The sequence below is a fragment of the Psittacula echo genome (assembly GCF_963264785.1).
Source record: "Psittacula echo genome assembly, chromosome: 1".
In the NCBI taxonomy this organism is placed as follows: domain Eukaryota; kingdom Metazoa; phylum Chordata; class Aves; order Psittaciformes; family Psittacidae; genus Psittacula; species Psittacula echo.
The window spans coordinates 97,441,797-97,461,103 of NC_137735.1; the positions used below are offsets into that span (position 1 = coordinate 97,441,797).

The 19,307-nt window shown below is 43.6% G+C and overlaps 1 protein-coding gene across 1 annotated transcript in view; it reads left to right on the forward strand.

The window, feature by feature from the left end:
- TMTC1 (transmembrane O-mannosyltransferase targeting cadherins 1) overlaps window positions 1-19,307 on the forward strand; it is a gene marked incomplete at both ends in the record, with an annotated part of 140,450 nt that overhangs the window by 105,244 nt on the left and 15,899 nt on the right. Inside the window, 2 exons of the mRNA XM_080635398.1 lie at window positions 685-798; window positions 16,381-16,524. Coding sequence (XP_080491524.1) covers window positions 685-798; window positions 16,381-16,524 — 258 coding nt within the window. The remainder of the gene's footprint in view (window positions 1-684; window positions 799-16,380; window positions 16,525-19,307) is intronic.

Here is a 19,307-nt window from a genome sequence, read left to right on the forward strand (position 1 = left end):
AGTGGAGGTGGAGGGAAGCGATGGGGTGGCTGTGCAGCCACATGTCCTCAGTCGTGTGTTAGAATGCCAGAGTGTATACCTTGCAGCTAAGGACAAGAGTCCCAGCTAAGGGCAAGAGTGCCATTAGCCCTCACTCCCTGGCTATACTCCTCTCAGCACTAAGCAGCACATATGTGCTGAGTATGCTATGCATCCCCTCTAGTGGCTGATGCACATGAAAAAGATACCTTCTTTGTGGTACCTGCAGCTGACAGATTTAAATCAAGATTTTTCATAAGGTGCTCCATAAGACTGAAGTTTAAGCAGGGAGTCTGTTATGGCTACATTATAGAAAGTGGTACACACTTTCCCTTTAAATATTGGCCTTTTTAGGGTCTTTCAATTTAAGAATTCAGAGTTTGAAATATGACAGCATCTGGACACAGGGAGTGTTGCAGTGTTGGTGCTAGAGGTACCTGCGATGACAGCAGCCAGGATAAGGTTAATTCCTGCCACATATTTATGTCCACTCAGAGCATGTGGTATACCAGTGTGTGGGACAAACTCAGGGTTGTAACACAGGTGTGCAGATGCTCAAAGTTCGAGCAAACATGTCAGAGAAGGGGACCATGAGAAGAAGGTGGACCTTGGGAAAGGTGGGGTAACGGAGCACTAACACTGTCCTGCTTCTGTTCCTCTTTGCAGCTCAGGAGTGAAGACCCTGCCCCACAACGCCAAGGTGCACTACAACTACGCCAATTTCCTCAAAGACCAGGGCCGTAACATTGAGGCGATCTACCACTACAAAACTGCTCTCAAGTAAGTCCCTTGATGGCCCTGTGGGGCTCTGGCTGTGTGGTGCCATTATCCCTGACCTTCCCTGCCGGGCATGGGACGAGCTGCCTGCTCCTCACCACTGATTCCCAGGGGCAGCTCGGCTTTTGGAGGCTGGGAAAGTTCCCTGGCTCAGTGTTTGTGTGTCATTAAATGAGATAGCCTGGCTTCCCTCCAGCTCCACACGTGTGTGTGTGTGTGCACACTTCAATATATGCGATAGAAATGTTACCATAGCTACACGCTGAGCAATGAGGTGTCATTTATGCAGCTGAATGTATGCTGGTAAGCAGGAGGTAGTTGTCCTAAATGCATTTTCAGGTTCCTGGGCCATTTATCTTAGTAAATTGTTAATGGTGTGTGCCTGGAAAATGCCAGTGCTGTAGCCATCTGAAGTGCAGTAATAATAATAGTACTTACTACTTGTATTGAGGCCTCTGTCCACAGAGCTTTGCATGAACACTAAACTAATTGATCCTGAAAATGTTCCTGTGCAGCAGCTGCATAAACATCATTACTGCGGTTCCTGCTGAAGCCGAAGGGTGAATCGCCTTGCCCATAGATGCACGGTAAAACTGAGCCCTGACCTGGGCTGTAATATAGGGCATCTCCTGTGGTATAGGTCTCTGAAGAACCCTCCTGACCGAGGGTGGATGGGGTCACTCCCTGCGAGCAGCATCGCTCCTGCTGGGGCTGTTAGTGTAGATCACCTGGGACCTCGGCGGATTCTCTCTGCCTGGGCACTGCTCAGTGCAGCAAGCAGGTCACCTGAGTTCCTCAGACCTCTCCGCTCTGGTCCTAGGGGTCTGGGATAAGGGACAAGTCCCTCAGCGGTATAAGTGCAGGGGAAAAGGCAAGGGGACATGTTGGCAAGGGAAAGCAAACACGGAGGGTGCAGGTGATGTCTTTGGGAATAAAAGTGTATGTGGGAAGGACAGACAAGGTGAGGAGTGGCTCAGCCGATGGACAGCAAGGACAGAGCTCAGCTCTATAGGGCATGTCAGGAGGTGCAAGTCATGTTCTTTCCTGACACATGGTGTGGCAGGAAACCCCAGAAATTACATCTATGTTTTGTCTTCTGACCAGCTGACAGGGTTATAACAAAGGCTCTCCAAGGGCTCCTAACCCACCCAGGCTAAGCTTGCAGGGCAGGAGTTCATTGTCACTGAGGAGGGCCTGAACCTGGGTGAAAACTATTTTTAGCTTCTTTGGGCAGCATCATGCTGTTTTACCATGCTGGGCATTTGGGAAGTCACCTAGAAAAACCTCTATCCTATTTTTTAATGTTTCCAGGAATGGAAAATCCAGCACAACCACCAAGGCACTGAAGGTTAATTACCTTGGCTCTTGAAAACATCCTCATTGTTTTTTAGTCTGATTTGTTTAATGTCATCTTCCAGTCACTGGGTTTGTTCAAATGCCACACTGAAGATCCCACGACTGTTTTCCATAGTGATCAATTCCTCCTTTTACCTGCTGCTTGATACAACCCACTGATGTAGTTGCTGGCATTTTCAGTGTCGTGTGAGTTTTTGCAGTCCTCCAGTTATTCCTACAGCTATTCTCTGAACTTTCTCCAACTTACCAGAAAAGCCCATTGCAAGTTAAAAAGAAAGACTAACAAAAATTGTTAAGTCCTTCAGTGAACATGCGAGCACAAAGGAATGCAACAGCTCCTACCAAAATTGCCTCTGCTTGTGTAAATGGGATTTGCTAATGAAAGATTCTGCTCTTTAACTCAGCAGCACTCATTTATTATAATTATTATGCGGCCTTCTGCTCTGCAGTGTTTCAATTGTGAAAGAGTCTGCTTTGAGAACTGATTGCTAACATTTCCCCAACTTTATTAGATAGCGTGGTTTGTGCCAATGGTATTGTTTATAGAATATCCAAAGCCTTGTTGGGACTTGGAGCCACACAGAACCAGCTGTGCTCTTCTCTAGGTGCTTGGTGTTTCAGTGAAACCAGTGATTTCAGGATTAGCTGGCACTTCTGAAAAGCAAGACCAACCTTGTGCATTTGCTGTCTGACCCAGCAGCGCAGACCAGGAGCTGGGAGTCTCCTGCTGGCTCCACCACTGGGAAACTGCATTGCTTGATCCCTTGTCTCTCTGCACGTGTTTCCGTATTTTTACACCTTTTTCCCACTCCTGTCACAGGGAAATTATTTGTGTAATAAGCAATAAAACAGTGCAAGTGAAAAGTATAGTGTGTTCTCCAGTTGAGAATTATGTTCCATGTCTTTCCCTCAGACATACCCCTTCTGAAATGCCTGGGGTTGTGTGTAGGCCTTGCAGACTCTGCTAGGTGCCTACACGTAATGGCTGCATTGAAGCAGTAGAGGAGATGATGGATGTGGGACAGGCAACATGATGGTGGACATAGTGGAAGACCCTAGACAGGTATCTCAGCTAAGAACAGATTTCATGTCCAAGCTGTTTACCCATCCTCACACATTCCACCTGCGCAATCACTGCTCTGACTGTAGACTGCTCTCTGCAGGTAGAGAGAAGGAAGTAGTAGCTCTAATATCCTGACCAGATTTTGATGGTTCAGGATATTTTTGGCCACTGGCCTGACCTGAAAATAGAAGAACAGCTGGGAAAACGGATTACCTACTCACTCCATAAATTTTATCATCAGGGAGCAGGCTGACAAGCTACTGAAGTGCTAACACAACAAGCTTCCCTGGTTTCCCTTAGGTATCTCTCTCTGGGTGTCTGCTCTCTAGATGAGTCCAGGTGGATTCACCTGGATCCCAGATTATAGCAAACACAAGCTACTCAAGAGGCTTTGCAGTCTGGCAGCAGCACTGTCAGAAGTAGGGAAGATCAAAATATTGTATCTGTCTAGTGTGCAGTGAGATCAATGAAGGAATTAATAAGGAAATTGAGTCATTAAGGACGTGGACTGCCACTGCCTGGGAGCTCCTGGGAGGTAAGAAAGAGAGAACATGTGCCTCATATTGGCTCTGTCTGAGGCACATGTGTGATGGCTCATCCACCATTCCAACTTGCTTCTAAGCTTGTGCCAAATTACAGTGTAAGGTCTGCTTGATCTCTGGTGAATGAGTTTAACTGTTTGCTAAACAAAAGTGATCCTGTCAGTCTGCACTCCACTGCTTGAACTGCTTGCAATTACCATTCCACCAACGTAACGATGTGCTTCCACGCACTACTGCTCTGCCAGAAGTGTTGGTTGCCATGTAGCTACTCAGCAAAGCAACCCATTGCTCCTGTGAAGTAGGTAGGTGATGTTGTAGCTAGAGCTCTGGGAAAAGATGCTGAAGTGCACACAGGTTACATAGTGAAATAATAGCAATTGAGACTAAATCCTGGGAAAGTTGATCCCTCGTACTTTAATCACTTGCTCCCATTCCTGCTTTCAAAATCAGGCTGGTCGTCTGCTGGCACAATTCTGTTAACTTCAGGTCAGGTAAGTGGTGGAGGAGAATGTGCTTTCTCTGACAGTAAAACAACAGCACAAGTTTCCAAGGCAAACTTGGTGATCAAGTCCAGCAACCATGCTGTTGCAGGTGGCCTGTCAAAAAGTTCATTCCTCAGTCCAGGGGCCAGTGACACAACACCCTGACCTAGCCAGGCTTAGGTAATTAGTGCCATGTAATTATGCTGTCCAAGAGTGGGGGAAATGAAACTGAAATGACATGCAAAAATGGAGAAAACCATTTGAATTGGAGATGTGGAGAATGAAAAATACAAATTCTGTGTATGTAGGAAAGGCTCTTCCTGTATGTTGGGTTCCTAAAAGGGGAATGATGGAAGCAGAGCCCTTCGGAGATGCAAGATGAGTTACCCATAAAACAGACCTGATGAACAGCTGATGTTCTGCAGCTGTAGCAGTGGGTTATAAACCTTTCATCTTACCTTCAGTAAAACAAGAAAAACACACTGCTGGACTGGACTGCTTCACTGGTTTGCCTGACATATGGTAGTGACCCCAGGAGATACTTGGGGTTTTTTCCTTGCAAAAAGTAAAGGCCAGAAATACTCCATCTGAGATGTGAGTTGACCGTGGCTGCTCTGAAAGCTGGCGTTAACGTCCTTGCTGCTGCTTCTGCTGCAGATACACGGGTGCTGTGAGGCCTTTCAGAGCCTTCCTGCTCCTGCAGATCAAACAGTGCTGGTCTTGTCTGAAGCAAAACTTGTCTTGCCACTCTTGTGTTTGTGAGTGTGAATATGAGGTTGTGCAACCTCACGCAAATATGGAGAACAACTCTGATGTGCTAATGAAGACATTTTTGCTGTTGTTGATGGCTACCAGGCTTTTGTCCTGCTTTTCCCCAGCCTTGTTTGCTGGACATTGCTGTTGAGACTGTTTTATTGCTCCTCAGGAATGCACATGTGCTGACATGCAGAGGGGAAAACAGCAGAGGCTTAAAACCCATTTGATGAACATTCGTTATGTCTTTAATAACCCTTTTAAAAATTGGTGGGAGGAGGAGAAATTCACCTTCCCTGCTACAATGGCCCTCATTCAAAGTTTTAACTCCCAAAGCAACACTGTCTTACCATCTATCTATATGCTCATTGCCGGGGCCAGGCTTCCCATGGATGGCAGATTGATGTAAGGAGCAGCAGGTGGGGCTGAAGGAGATTGCTGGGTTTCTTGCTGGAGTTGGGTGAATAAATGTGCTAATAATAGTTTTGTGCTATTCAAGCTGCATTTCTGTGTCTGGTCAGCATCTGAAAATTCATGTTTGCATTCTTGCATGTAAAACCATATAGATTTTCCCTTAATTAAAAAAATGCCAATGTTGTGTTTAAGTTAATAGTGGGAGAGAAAGAGTTATCTTTGTCTGAAAGCTGACACTGTGACCATCAAATAATATAAATGGTGGAATCATAACTGAATTTTTTCTTCATAACATTTTTGCTGGATGAAAGTCACAGAAATAGGATTGGGGGACTGAAAAATGAAAAGTGATAGAAAGAAAGAAATACAGACAGTAGGGCGAGGACAGAGGGGTGAAGTAGAGACTCAGGCTGTCCCTGCAAGTGCCAGGCACCTCAGAGCAACCCTGCACTGGCCTCTGGGGTGCCGCCCTTTCCCAGGGAAGCCATGGGCAAGTGTGTGAACTGCCTCTTACCATCAGCGTAATACCTGATACTATAGAGTTCTGCAGGAAGTATCCGCCGTATATGAAAGTGTGAATTTATGTACATAAATGCACTGGTGTGTGTACCTGAGAATGCACACATCTGCAGTGTGCCTGTGTGTGTGTGTATGATCCATCAACAGGTTCATAGCCATAAGCTCCTTGTGGACTTTCCCTGCCAAATGCTGCTGACCAAACAGAGCAGGGAAGGGGACCAGTCTGCCTTGCAGAAACCTCCATTCTTCTTTGTGGCATCTTCCAGAGAAAAGGACCTCTGGCTAGCAAGCAGGAATCCTTGGGCTGGCTTTCTTTGCGGCTCAGGGAGTTGCTCTGGTGCTCAGCCTTAAGAGGGAGGAGGGAGTGGGCCAGGAGGCAGATGAACCAGTATGAAAACACTTGGTGCTGTGACGTGGTGGGGCTCTCACAGAGCTTGCAAATAATACAGCTTAGAGCACTGCTCACACATGGAAACTGGGAGTGCTGGTTTGTGGCCTCAAGAAGTGTCACAAGATCATGCTTGTGTATACTTGGTACTTGAATGCAAGCTAGATGGAGGAGCAGGGAGAGGAATCAGTGTGGGTACCACATCTGTGTCCCTCACTGAGGAAATAAAACTGGTTCATAACATCACTTGAGTGGAAAGAAAAGGAGCAAGCAAAGCCGCTTTCTCCTCACTCCACTTTAGAAATAAAGCCTTAATCCTGTAAGGGGGACTCAGGTTTCTTGCGAAGCTTTCCCACACACCTTCCCACTGGGTTTTTATATATCTTAAATCAACAGTATCTGGGGTTGTTTAAATTCAGTTAAATTGCACTCTCCATGCAGTAAAAAAATTGTGTTCACAAGGCCCTTTGTGTGTGTGTGTGTGTGTGCCTGTGTGTGTGCCTTGAAAATGCCTCTCAGCGTGGACTGCAGGTGGCCTTGGATACCATCTGTGATTTATTTCTGGAAAGAATTAAAATACCAGCACCATTTGTTAGCCTGTTTTTACAGTGAGTCTAAAATGTGCAGCGCTGCTTTGCTGTGACTGCCAAGGCTCTGTTTGCTCCCGAAACTGTGAGTGCCCTTCTGACACTTAATGGTACTTAGGTCAGGCCCTTGGAGCAAGCCCTCTGCTTCGACACTTGATGAAACATCTTCATAGAGGCTTCACATAATGCACTGCACTAGTGAGTGTTACAGACTTGAGGCAGATCACATCCAAGTAGTCGGAAACATCTTTGCACGGTGTTCTTCTGAATTGCGTTTTGACAGTAGGCTTTTGGGGTAATTGGTGCTCCTGTGTACCTGTATATGGTGGTTGTCCTGAAGCTAGACAGAATCGTTGAGTAATTTAATAGTAATTGATGGCTGAGAAGGCTGCCTGATAATTTGAATCAGAGACTTAATGGCCTTTACAACACAGTGCATGGGATGATGGCCAAGTTCCTTCAGCCAGTGCAATTTATTTGTTCTCTATAAAGTGCTAATTCTTGCCTGTTTTGGGGTGTGCTCCACCTCTGCTCAGTTTTTGTGCTTTTTAGTGATAAAATATTAATTAATCAAGGCATGGGCTTTTATTTTCTCAAAACCAAAACTGGTGTAAGTGCAGCCATGAGCCCTGATGCAAGGGCAGTAAATGTGTAACTGCACTGACAGTGGTGGAAGCTACACATAGATGCATATATAACTCACCCCTGGACAATGGTATTTACAGCCAGGGCCCCTTTCTAGAACATGGCTTCTGTCATGGTTGCAGGTCCTTCTACACTGTTCTTCACGGACTTGATGGCTTTTCAAATGCATCTTCTTGGAGAAGAGCCCCCATCAGCTGTGAGAATGACTGCTCTGTAGCCTACCTCAGGCACTGCATCGTTGCTCTGACTACTTAAATATTAGGGACTGAGCTAAAAATCTGGGGAATGGAAACTGTTTCCCTAATGAAGCTGCAAAGCTGTTTTCTTACTGGGGCAAGGCATCTATTTTGATTTTTATGTGGACTATGCAGAGAAAGACTTACAGCTGTATTACTCAGGTGTTTGAGTCTACTTTTCACTTTTGGCTAATGAGAACCTCAGATCCAAGGGTTAATGACTTGATCCCACAGTTATTTCTTTTTCCCTAGCTGGCTGTCCTTGTCTTTGTGGAAACTTTGATCAAAGAATGACCAGGTAGCACTTATTATCACTGTGCTAAATCATCAGAGACTTGCCTTCACTGCTCCTTGCCACGGGTCAGCAGAGAAATTGGTTCCCAGCACACATCTGTCAAGGACAACCTTGAGACTTTCTGTGAAGGCTTGGCAGGAGTTGCTGAGGCACTCTGCTTATCCCCAGACTTCTGAATGGCCCCTTTGGCATCGTTGGAATGGGTTCTGCTCTGATTTACACCGAAGACTGAGGCAACCCCCAGACATCTTGGAGACAGCAGTGATTACGGATGGCGGTGTGGGGCTGTACAGCTTCCTCCAGCGCCTCTTAACCTTAGGAGATGATAGGTGTGATTTCATCCCATCTGCTTCAGTGAGATACAGGTTGTTATTTCATCCCCTCGTGTAGCGGTTTGGTGGAAGAGCTCACCCAGTGGTCTCCTGTTTGCTGTGGTGTACCTCTAGTTTCTGTGGGCTCTATGGATGCGCCTGCACTGTTCACACTGTCTGTAAGTCAGGCACATTGTGAATTATTAGCCCTTTGTTTGGCTTGAGTGGTTTCTGGAATTGTCCAGGACTTTCATGAATCCTGCATAAATTTTTTATGTGAGAGCATAAGCAGGCAGCCCAGTTTGATAACCTCATATTGCCTCAACACTGCAGGGAACATGTGAATTTAGCAGGAAACGTTTTATTTATTTATATTTAGCTGTAACATTGTTTGACTTAAAATCCTGGTTTTCTCCTCAACTGTAACTCTTAAACTTCTACCCCTGCCCAAGTTTGAAAATGTAATAAAAATTCAGGAATTGTAATATTGTTTAATGAGCTGCAGGTTTGTTTCTTCAATGGCATGCTTCTGGGTGGGTTTTCTTTTCAAAGAGTTAATTGGGCTTTTGTCAATACACAGATTAAATCTATTCAGCTTCTCTTCTCCCTCATTTCTGTCCCAGAGAGGTTTTCCTCAATATTAGGGTACAACACGTCCCTGTGCTCTGCCCGTCAGCCTTTGGGGCTCACCCTGGTGAAAGGGTTTGCTGGTGGTAGGGTGCCCATGGGCTGCTGTTCCTGCCAGCTGGAGGGCCAGGCAGGGAGAGAAGGACCCTTCTTCCTTCCACTGATCCCTGGCTGAGATTCAGCACTTACTATTTATACTGAACTAGCCTTTGGAGATCTCAGCTGAGATCAAGATCCACTGTGCTGACCACTGACTGAAGCTGGAGGTTGTCATCACCACAGAGGGCTTGTGCTGTGAGTGGAGAGGCAGGGAAGTATGTGAGTATGGGGCAGGGAAGTTTTAGTGTTCCTTTAGTGACAGGGCATGGACACCCTGGGAGACAGAGTTGTCCTAGGCCATGTGGCAGAGATGAGCACCATCTCTCAGTGTCCACATTGTAGGTGCTCATTGTCAAAATGTGGGTGACTTCTGCCCACCAGAAGGTAGAAGACTTTTGAGGTAGGCTGGGGTACCCAAGGCATCTGGCAGAGGACCCCCTACCCTTCAGCAGCAGCAGGGAGAGGACAAGCTGGGTGGGTGTCTGAACTAGCTATAGGCACTGGTGATCAGGCACTCACCACACTGACTTCTTGAGCAGGACCTTTATCAGGACCTGAGCCAGTCCATGTAACATCAGTGAGGACTCTAATGGGACCCGCAGACCTGCCAAGGGTCACTTTGAGAGCCCCTGGCACCATGCTGGGGTGGGATCACTCCACATCTTGTTCCCAGTGTTGTGTCAGGCCCTGAGCCAGGCCATCTCACAGCTAAGTACTTGGAAATGAGTGTGATGTAATACCCAACCTGTGTACAGCCAGGAGTCTGACTGCTTTGTCACGCTTTCTCTGAAGAAGATTATGCCTGAGGCTTCCAATAGAACCTAAAAGCATTAGATCTCTCACCTACTGTTTTTTCAACAGGATTTCCAGGTTTGGGGTTTGTTTTTTTAAAATATAAAAAGCCCCAGCCTGCCACAAACCTTCTGCCAAGCTGAAGGGTGTTACCTTTGAGGAAATAACTGATGCAACTACAAAAACTCTTCAGAAGAAAACCAGCTGCTGCTTAATATTGCAGGATCATCTCTCCCACTATAAAAGGAATTCAAAAGCTGCAAATTGAAGGTCTTTTTGAGAAAGACATAGGATCTGGCTCCATGACCCTACACGTCTCTACATCATGTAGAGCAGCTCTTAGAACAAGGTGTCACACTTGAGGCTATGGCCCGAGTTGTTGCCAGTGCAGGATTGTTCCCTGTAGGATGACTGGTCTCAAAATTACATCAAGTCAAGCTTTAATTTCAGCATGATATAGAGCTTTATTGAGAACTACGTAGATACATGAACATGAGTGTGAGGTAATATTAAGATTGGAAAATTGGCTTGAAATAGTATACCGGAGTAAATATAAAATGGGCAGTATAAAAATTTGGCACAGATGAAACATTATTCATGTAACATTCTTACTTTTGTTGGCAAAATGATGCTAATAAAATATTACAGTATGTGTTGGAATGGGGCAAAACGTGCCTTAAAAACTAGTTGCCACGCTGCCAGCAAGTAATTGGGCTTGAATAATTAAGGCCTGACTGCATGCTTAATCTGGCTGAAGTGAGCCTCGTGGATGCTGAGCACTGTGGTAGGGTCATGCAGGCACGGGGAGAGCTGAAAGCAGGCAGCAAGGACGTGTCCTGCACTATGAAGGACTTAGGAGAGAAGGTCTGTCCCAGGGGCTTTCAGCCTCTCTTTTCCTCTTAGGAACAAGAGAGGTAACACAACCTGTTTTGTCACGGCAGCTCAGCAGTGGCAATTAATCACAGCTGCTTCGAAGGTGGAACATTCCCTGCGAATGCTAGGTTTTAAATGCATTCTTTAATCAAACGATGCATTAACAACAACCAGGCACGCTCGTTCTTCCCAGCTGAATAAGTTGCTGATTCTTCTTTTTAGCAGAAATTAATGCGCGTGGAGCCCCTTTGAATATTGTGCAAGGTAACACAGGCAGGTTTTTTCTTTCTGCTGCTGCCATAGCATGGCCATTAGGATAATAATAGCCAGTGTTGCTTACAGCTTTTATAATAGTTTTAAGGACTCATGTTTTAAGTCACTGGGAACAGGCTTATCATCAATACTTGGAGAGTAGCGAGGGGCTGAGCACTGGGCTGGGACACCAGCGAGAATCGCACTCTAGTGTGTGACATCTCATGGCTGTCCTAGCTCTGAGAGGTGGCTCTGGACTGCTTTCAATAACCTTTCATCATGCGGTGGCTGTGGGGGGCTGCGTGGACCCTGAAAGCTGGCATTGAAGCCTTTTCCATGCTGTTTGTGGGAGATTCGCAGGCTTTATTCCAAGTTGGTCTGGCCCCATCCCCTGTTATTTTCTGTCCCTGCACAGCAGTGGCTGTGCAAAGCCCACATAATGCTCTTAAGAGCAAGTGGGGAGTTGTCACACTAACAGCTTTTGCCCCCTGAATACCTCTGGCACCAGACTAAGGGCTGTTTAAAGGCAGGACTGGGAGGAGAGCTTGCCAGTTGCTTAAGTGGTCTCTCTCAATCTGAATTAAAAGAATTAAAATTCTTGGTGGATTATAGGTTGTAGTCATGACAACAGATTTCCTCCCTTTCTCTTTTTACTGGAATTGTCTTGTAGTTCAGATATGGTGCCAAACAAAACCCTTCAAATCAAAGAAAAGATGTTTCAGGTAATAGCAGCATTAAATTAAAAGGCAAAATAAATGGTCATCAGCATTTTGATGACTGTGTTATGTTTTGTTACTGGTATCTTCTTGTGAAACTGAATCTGTTGGCTATGCAAGTCAGTAAGGCTTTTGTTTGGTGGTATTAGAGGGAATTTTACTAGCCTAAAAGAAGTGGGGATAATTACTAGCAGGACTTCTTGCGCAGTGTATACCTGTAATAGTTAAAGGGAAAGCTGCTTAAATTTATTCTGACAATTGCAGATACAGCACTGGAGGAATCATTTGAATTATTCATTCTGCGACAACGAAGCATCCCACTTGTCTTCCCTTTAGAAATGAAATCCCAGTCTGATTAAAAATATAGTTTCATGGGTTGATTTCTTTTTTTTCTAGGGTAATTTTGCCATTTCAAAACTTCTATTATAGTTGCCTGTGAGTGTAGATTTTTAAGGAAAGTTATTCTGATTTCCAAAAGAAAAGAGAAACTGATTTTTTTTTTTTTACATGAACTGCTTCTTGTAGAATAAGTTTAATGAAATTCAGCTTTCTTTCATAAATAATGCAGCACTTGCATTCGATTAGGTGAAGCCTAGAGGAATTTCTACCTAATCAGATGCATAGCAAGAAGGATATTGCCTGCAGACTGTTACCATTATCAGTGGTGGTGGCAAGGAAAACACAGCTCTGTGTGTGTCCAGATGGAAAGCTTTGTTTCTTGAGAGAAGTTGCAAAACAAGGCATATATGTTCCAGCTGATTCCTTGCATCTCAGTATCCTGACTGTAAAATAGGGTCTGGCTTCTGAGTATTGTCATTATTGTGGCATGAAGAAACCTCAGGTTAACTGGAGACCTCCTTGTCCTGGTAATGTGTTTCTGACTCTTCCAAAAAAAAAATACATGTAGGAAAAGATAATCTTTGCATCAGGGAGCTTATGGTCAAAATAAGCAGAGTAGACATTGGCAATCGCTGGAGCCAATTCCAAAAGTATTGAGAAACAGCACAAGTCTCCTGATAACATCAAAATGGAAAGCAATGTTCATGTGCCTCCATTCGTTAAAACAATAGATCATGTACAGCAAACCAGTTTGCAAATGGTGTATCTGCAAGTTTTGCGGAAACATGTTGAGAGTTCTTAAGTAAATGTTGGTTTAATTAGTCATTTATGGTCAAGTTTTACACAGTTCTGTAAATCCAGCCATAAGACTTTGCTCTACTCTGGTTTTATCCCCAGGAAGTCATTAGTAACAGCAGTGGGTGTGCGTGAACAGAGGGTAGGCTGAATAAGGCCATTAGTGCTTTAGTCAACATCCATACTAATAAATAAAAAAGGGTCTGGTCCCCATTCTCCAGCCGTTAGGTCAGCTGGCATAAACTGACCCACAGGTATTCAGTATTTGTATCCTTTGAGAAACAGTGGCCAAACCCAACTTGGCTGCTGGGAACAAACCCTGGTCTGGGCTTAGCCCTGGAGCACTCCTGGCAACTATTTGAGGGTGGTGTGAAAGTGTTAGGAACCATGTTTAGCAGTACAACAGCATGGATGGTCATGGGCTCAGCCTCTGGCTCTGGTTACTTTCCTAGATGTGATGCACTCTTAGAGCTTGGTTATAGCTCTGCTGAACTCAATTGAATGGTATCTCGCTCTACTACCTTAATAAAGTAATATTCCAAATAAAGCTGTAAAGAACTGAACCCTAATGGCAAAGCTCAATGCCACTGCCTTATCTCACTGTGCTCAGATTTTTCTCTCAATGTTTGTTCAGGTATGTAAAATTGCAAATGTCAGAAGTTCTTCAGGCCAGATGCTAAGCGGGTTTAAGCTGACAATTTTTGCTAGCTGGGGTTCTGGTTTTTCATTTACATTTCTTGGGAAAGGTAACGAGATGTAATGAATAAATGTAAAACACAAGAAACAGAGCCCAGGATGCATGGGAGTTGTGCTTGCATCCTGTGATTTGCTGTCGAGAGGTTTTAGCGCTGAGTGCAGGAGTGTATTTATGTAGCTGCTGGTCAGAACTGTGCAATTTAAAGGTGAAATCAGTTCTCTTTTTTAATCTTGAGTTTTCAGGAAATCTTCTGGGCCTAAAATCTCATGGGAGCACCAGAGGCCAAGAACAGAATTAATTTCTGAGTTTGAGAGCAAAATCATCAGGTTTAGGAATGTAAAATGTTAATCTGTTTCTTTCCCAAGACTTGTCTGAAATACTTTTGCCCACTCATAACTGAAGCAGTTTTATGTCAGATATTAAAGCTGGTTTTATGTGTGGGTTCTGACAAAAGTAGTGCACAGCTTTTATCATAGCCAACTGGAAAAAAAATAGCCTCAGAAATATAAGTCCCAGACCTTCTTTTGGTCCAAAACAATGTCAGAATCACATGGAAAAAGTGGGAAACAAGGCTGAGCCCTTGGTCATTTGCCCTAAGATAGATAAGACATTCTTCACTCAGGATCCTGGTCAAGGTATCACACAGAGCTGCCTTGCAAGTGCTGAAGAGCAAGCAAGTGTGGTCCTTCCCATTGCTCTCCTGCTGCTGCTGTGGAAAGCATTTCTCCCAGCTTGCTTCAGCTGCGGAGGCTTAGCCTTGATGACCAGTGGGTTTTAGGGCCAAGGTCAAGATCCAACACTGTATCCTCATCACCATCTTGTCCTTTGCTGATTCTTCTTCAAGCGCAGGTAGCCTCTTGCATCCCAAAATGCATCAGGCTCCCTGGGTAACTTCAGTGATGGAATGCGATACTATTCCTGTGCCAAATGCAGTCTCACCATGAATTTCCTAGTTTCTGCTCCTCTGTGACCAAACCAATTGTGGAACTCTTCAAAAATTACTTGAGCAGCGAATGCAGGTGGTATGGGTGAGTGGAGACACTGGGCAATGCACCTGAGGGCTGCAGCAGAAGTGGTTGCCTCTGAGAGACAGGCTGCTTATCTGTACAGGGCGGAGGTTCATAGAGTCTGCATTCGTTAGTTACTCTAAGTGGTGGTCACTACATTTGTCTTCTGCCATTGTAATAGGTTCACTAAGTAATCCTTGTCTGCTAGGCTTATTGTTGGGTAAAAAAAAGGGACTTTGGGCTCTTCTCTTACTTAGTTACTGGTGCATGTCCATTTTCGCTGGAGTTCCTTCATGTGTTCCCAGCTTCACCCCCAAATAAGACTGTGCCAAAATCACTTATATTCTGTGGAGCAAAAATGTGACTGATACAACTGTTGCAGCAGTGTGTAAAATACTAAATTATTCATGGTACTTAAGCACGGAAAATCCCAGGGCTGAACTGACATAATGAAAAACTCCAGGCAAAAAAACCTACCATGGAAAGTCTTAGATTAAAAACAGTTGCAAACTTCAGATTCAGACTATATTATGGAGTCTTAATCCCTTCTTCCTTTAAATGCCCCTCCTCACTCCTCATGCTGTACCCTGAGCTATCATAGCCAACTACTTTTAATGTCATTATCCACATCACTTTCCCATGAACAGGGACCTAAGGCAAAGAAATGTCAGATGTCCTCATTTAAAACAGCATATCTACAGTGGCAGCGGGATTTGTGACTAGGTCTTCTTAAACCCAAGCATTGCCCGTCTTAACCTGTTTCCTCCCTATCATGAATGGTCATCTTGAGTTCAGTGGGCAAGCACCTGTGCACCATTTCATACCAGAGCATTGGACCTTCTTCATCAGCTGGTCTTCCAGGTTGCCTGGGACTTGTGGGCTACTGACACAGATTTATTTCTTTATTATAATGAAACTCAGTTTTCCCTCTTCTATGACACAAAGGGTCCTGGGTGCTAAATCTTACCCTGGATTACTTTCTCCTCTAGAGTTTTCTGGTGGAAGATCTCCAAGCCAAAATACTAATGAGTCAGAGCACAGCTTTGAGAATTTAAGCAGCTGAATGGACCATAACATGCTGCTTAATTCATGGAGAATTTTAACGCTTGGGCCAATATGTAGTGTTGTAACTGAAACAGATTGATATAAAGATCAACAGATCAGTTAAAAGAACTGAACCACATAGTAAAAAATTATAACTAGAAGCTGAGGGAATTCATACTGTTAAGCAGTCTATTTCCAGATTTTCGTATCATTTTGTTTGGTCCTGAAAACATTGTTCAACTGCTGATTTCAAGTTTCCTTTTGCACTTTATTGTTACTTCTATTGTGGAAAACTGATTTTAAAGAAAACCCCAACAAACAACAAAACAGATCAATTAAAACTGTTTTGTTGGTTTCTGTGTATTTCAAAACATATTTCCATTGGAAACATATTTTTGATAAAGCAGTTCTTGCTTGTTTGAAAAAGCATTTTGTATAAAAACATTCAAGCTGCTTTAGTCATTTTCCTTTTGCTTTGAGGGTAAAAGAGACTTTCAAAAGTGTTCAGTGTTCCCTTTTGCCCTGGAGGCATACGGGAACTGTAGAAGAAGATCTGATTTAGTGTCTCTTTGAGAGGTGAAAAAGTTCCTCAGGGTCCCATGAGAACCTGCTGCAAATGAAGGGAAAACAGTGTTTCCTAGCTGACATCCTTCCCTTTACCAAGTGTTGAAAAACACTGGTGGCAGCATTAATGACTTTGGCTTTATTTGTCAATTAATGAGTGTCTGTAACTTGATGTTTCATTTTTCCTAGACTGTACCCTCGTCACGCAAGTGCTCTCAACAACTTGGGGACGTTGACCAAAGATGTGGTGGAGGCAAAACAGTACTATAGACGGGCCCTTCAGTTAAACCCTCAGCACAATCGAGCTCTCTTTAATCTCGGCAACCTGCTCAAGTAAGTTGAACACAGAACAGGCACCAAGGAAATTCACATTTTCTCAACACTCATCACCAAACTAGTTTTTTCTGCCAACTGGTGGAGGAGTTGCATTTTTTCTTAGTGCCAGCCAAGAGTGCCAGCACAAAGGTAAGGCTTAGTCTGGATAGCCTTATGCTGGTTTAGATATCCTTATGCTAGTTTGGATATCTTTATGCTAGTCTGGATATCTTTATGTTGTGTACTACATCACTTAAGGTGGTGTTTGCAGTTGTGTTGCAATTAGAAAATAAGCGAGGGTTTTACTGGAAATATTCACAGGAAAGAAAAATGGTAGAGACAGTCTTACTACAAGAGAAATGGAAGGTCTTTGTATTATTCATCAGATTTGGTTGATTGAAATTAATCTTCAGTGGCAACAGTTTTAAAAAATACATGTTGTCTTTTAATTCATCATGTTTGCCTTATTATTCTCTGTGATTTTTTTTTAATATAAAATATTAATGCAAAAGGATATAAGCCAGAAGCAGGACCATGACATCTCATGTCAATAATGTTTAAATCTGGCCTGCTGATGGGTTCTTTATGACCCAGCATATGGGTAGAAACTGGATTTGTTGCACTAGCAAAGCACAAAGGAGGCGTGGGAAAGTCTCTTAGAACTGCTCTTCATTTTGTATACAATATGTCATATTTTTCCTAACGTGATAGTTAAGATATTGTGTCCCCCTCTGGATATTACATGCGCAGCATTGTTCCGTGGTGCCATACATCGTAGTATGTTAAAGGTGTGTGATGCTTGCTCCAAGCTCATTAAAAGAAAATGCTCAGGTTCCACTCATGAATTTACTGGGACTAGTAACAAAACTGTCTGGCATAGGGAATTTCCAGTTGAATTCTGCTGAGTTCCTTACACCCATCCCTGCTCATAGTGTGGGAATATGGTGGTGGATATTAGATTTCACCTCGTGGAGTGCTGAGAAAGGGGATCTCCAGGATTTTCGAAAGATGGGTTTGCTATTCCCAGGTGGGAATCCGCTTCTCGTTATTCCTTGTAAATAAGCTATCTAAGCATCAGTTGCTTCTGATTTACTAAAAATCTGGTTTGAGGACCACAGGGTCAAATTTTTAAGGTTTTTTTTTCTACAGAAGTCCTAGATGAAAAAGGATGTTTCCATTTTCTGTTTGCACATAATGAGGACAACTGTGTGCCAGAAGATGAATGTTCTCAGGAAGCTTTGCAGAGTAATGGCTGAATAAGCCTCTGGTTTTGTTTACATATCCTGAAATAAAATTGCATGTCATCATATTTTTGCTTACAATAAATATTGGTGAGTAGATAATTAAACAATGCCAGCAGATTTCTTAGTTAAAATAGACCCAAAGATGGCCTACCCAAAAGTGAGAAATCTCTCTCTCTGCTTTCACGGCCCATCATCAGTGACACAGAGCAGCCTGATGCTGCTTTTTTGTGTTTTGTTTTGAAGCTTTCCTTTAAATAAATATTTAACTTCTCTATATACATTCATTTTTTTGGAGATACAGCATGAAAAACTGAGATGAATATCATTCAGAATACCTCACAAATTTATAGTCTGTGGGGTATTCTGTAAAGACACGAGAAATAAAATATTACGAACACTTGAAGTAAATATTTATCCCGGCTTTCTGTTGCAGGAAGAATGGGAGAGAACTTCGTATTTGCAGTACTCTATATAGCCATACCTCAAGCACTCCAATATTCAGGACACTATTCCTTATAAAGAAAAGGCTCATAACTCTTATGTGCTTTGAGTGTGCTATGGTTTCATTTCCAGAGGGAAAGTGAAATGCCTAGAAACAATGCCACTGAAACACTGAGTTTATTCAAAGGACTGCTTCTCTTCTGAACGTAGAATAACACACAATGTGTCTTGTTGCCATGATTTAGTCAATGTTTAGTGAAACCATCCATTCAGGGGAAGGAGGACTGTTTGCTCTCTCTGATACAGGCTTCTGGATATGTATGTGTGTGAATGTGCTGACACAGGTTTGTGTAACTGTCTGAAGATGCAGATAGATATTATGTGCATTGAGATTTAAGATCTTTTAGAGGGTGAAACATTATCCCTTCCATTTAAAGAAGCAAACTGAGCAATAATGTTCAGTGGTAGCGCATCTGGCTTTCTGGATGGTTTCTCGTTAGGCTACTCTGCATTGCGTGAAGTGCTATAGTTATCCATCAGTACCACATACATGTTGTAGCCTATTTCCTAAAAAAAACCCAAAAAAAAACCCCAAGAAAACCCCAACCAAACAAAAAAATCCAAACCAACAAAACCCAGACTCTGTCAGTGTCAAATTTATAGTAGATTAAAGAAATAACTTAGGTTGGAATGAACCTCTGAAAATCATTTGGTCAATCCTGTTGGTTAGAGCAAATCTAATTGGATCAGGTTGCTTAGGGCTGCATCCAGCTGAATCTTGAACACCTCCAAGATGTTACAAAGATGCCACAATCTCTGTGCAATCTGTTGCAGTGTTTGACCACCCTTGTGCTGAAAAATATTTTTCCTTATATCTAATCAGAATTTCCCATGGTCCTACTTGTGTCTGTTGCTTCTTGTCCTGTCACTGTGCACCTCTGAGAAGAGTTTGGCTCTGGTCTTTCTGTATCTTCCAGCCAGACAGTAGCAGCCAGCAACGAAGTCACTCCTGAGCCTTCTCTTCTCCAGGCTGCACATATACGGCTGTCTCAGCCTTTCCTTAATGCAAAGGATGCTCTAGCCCTGACCTTTAGTGGCCCTCTTTTGGCCGTCTTG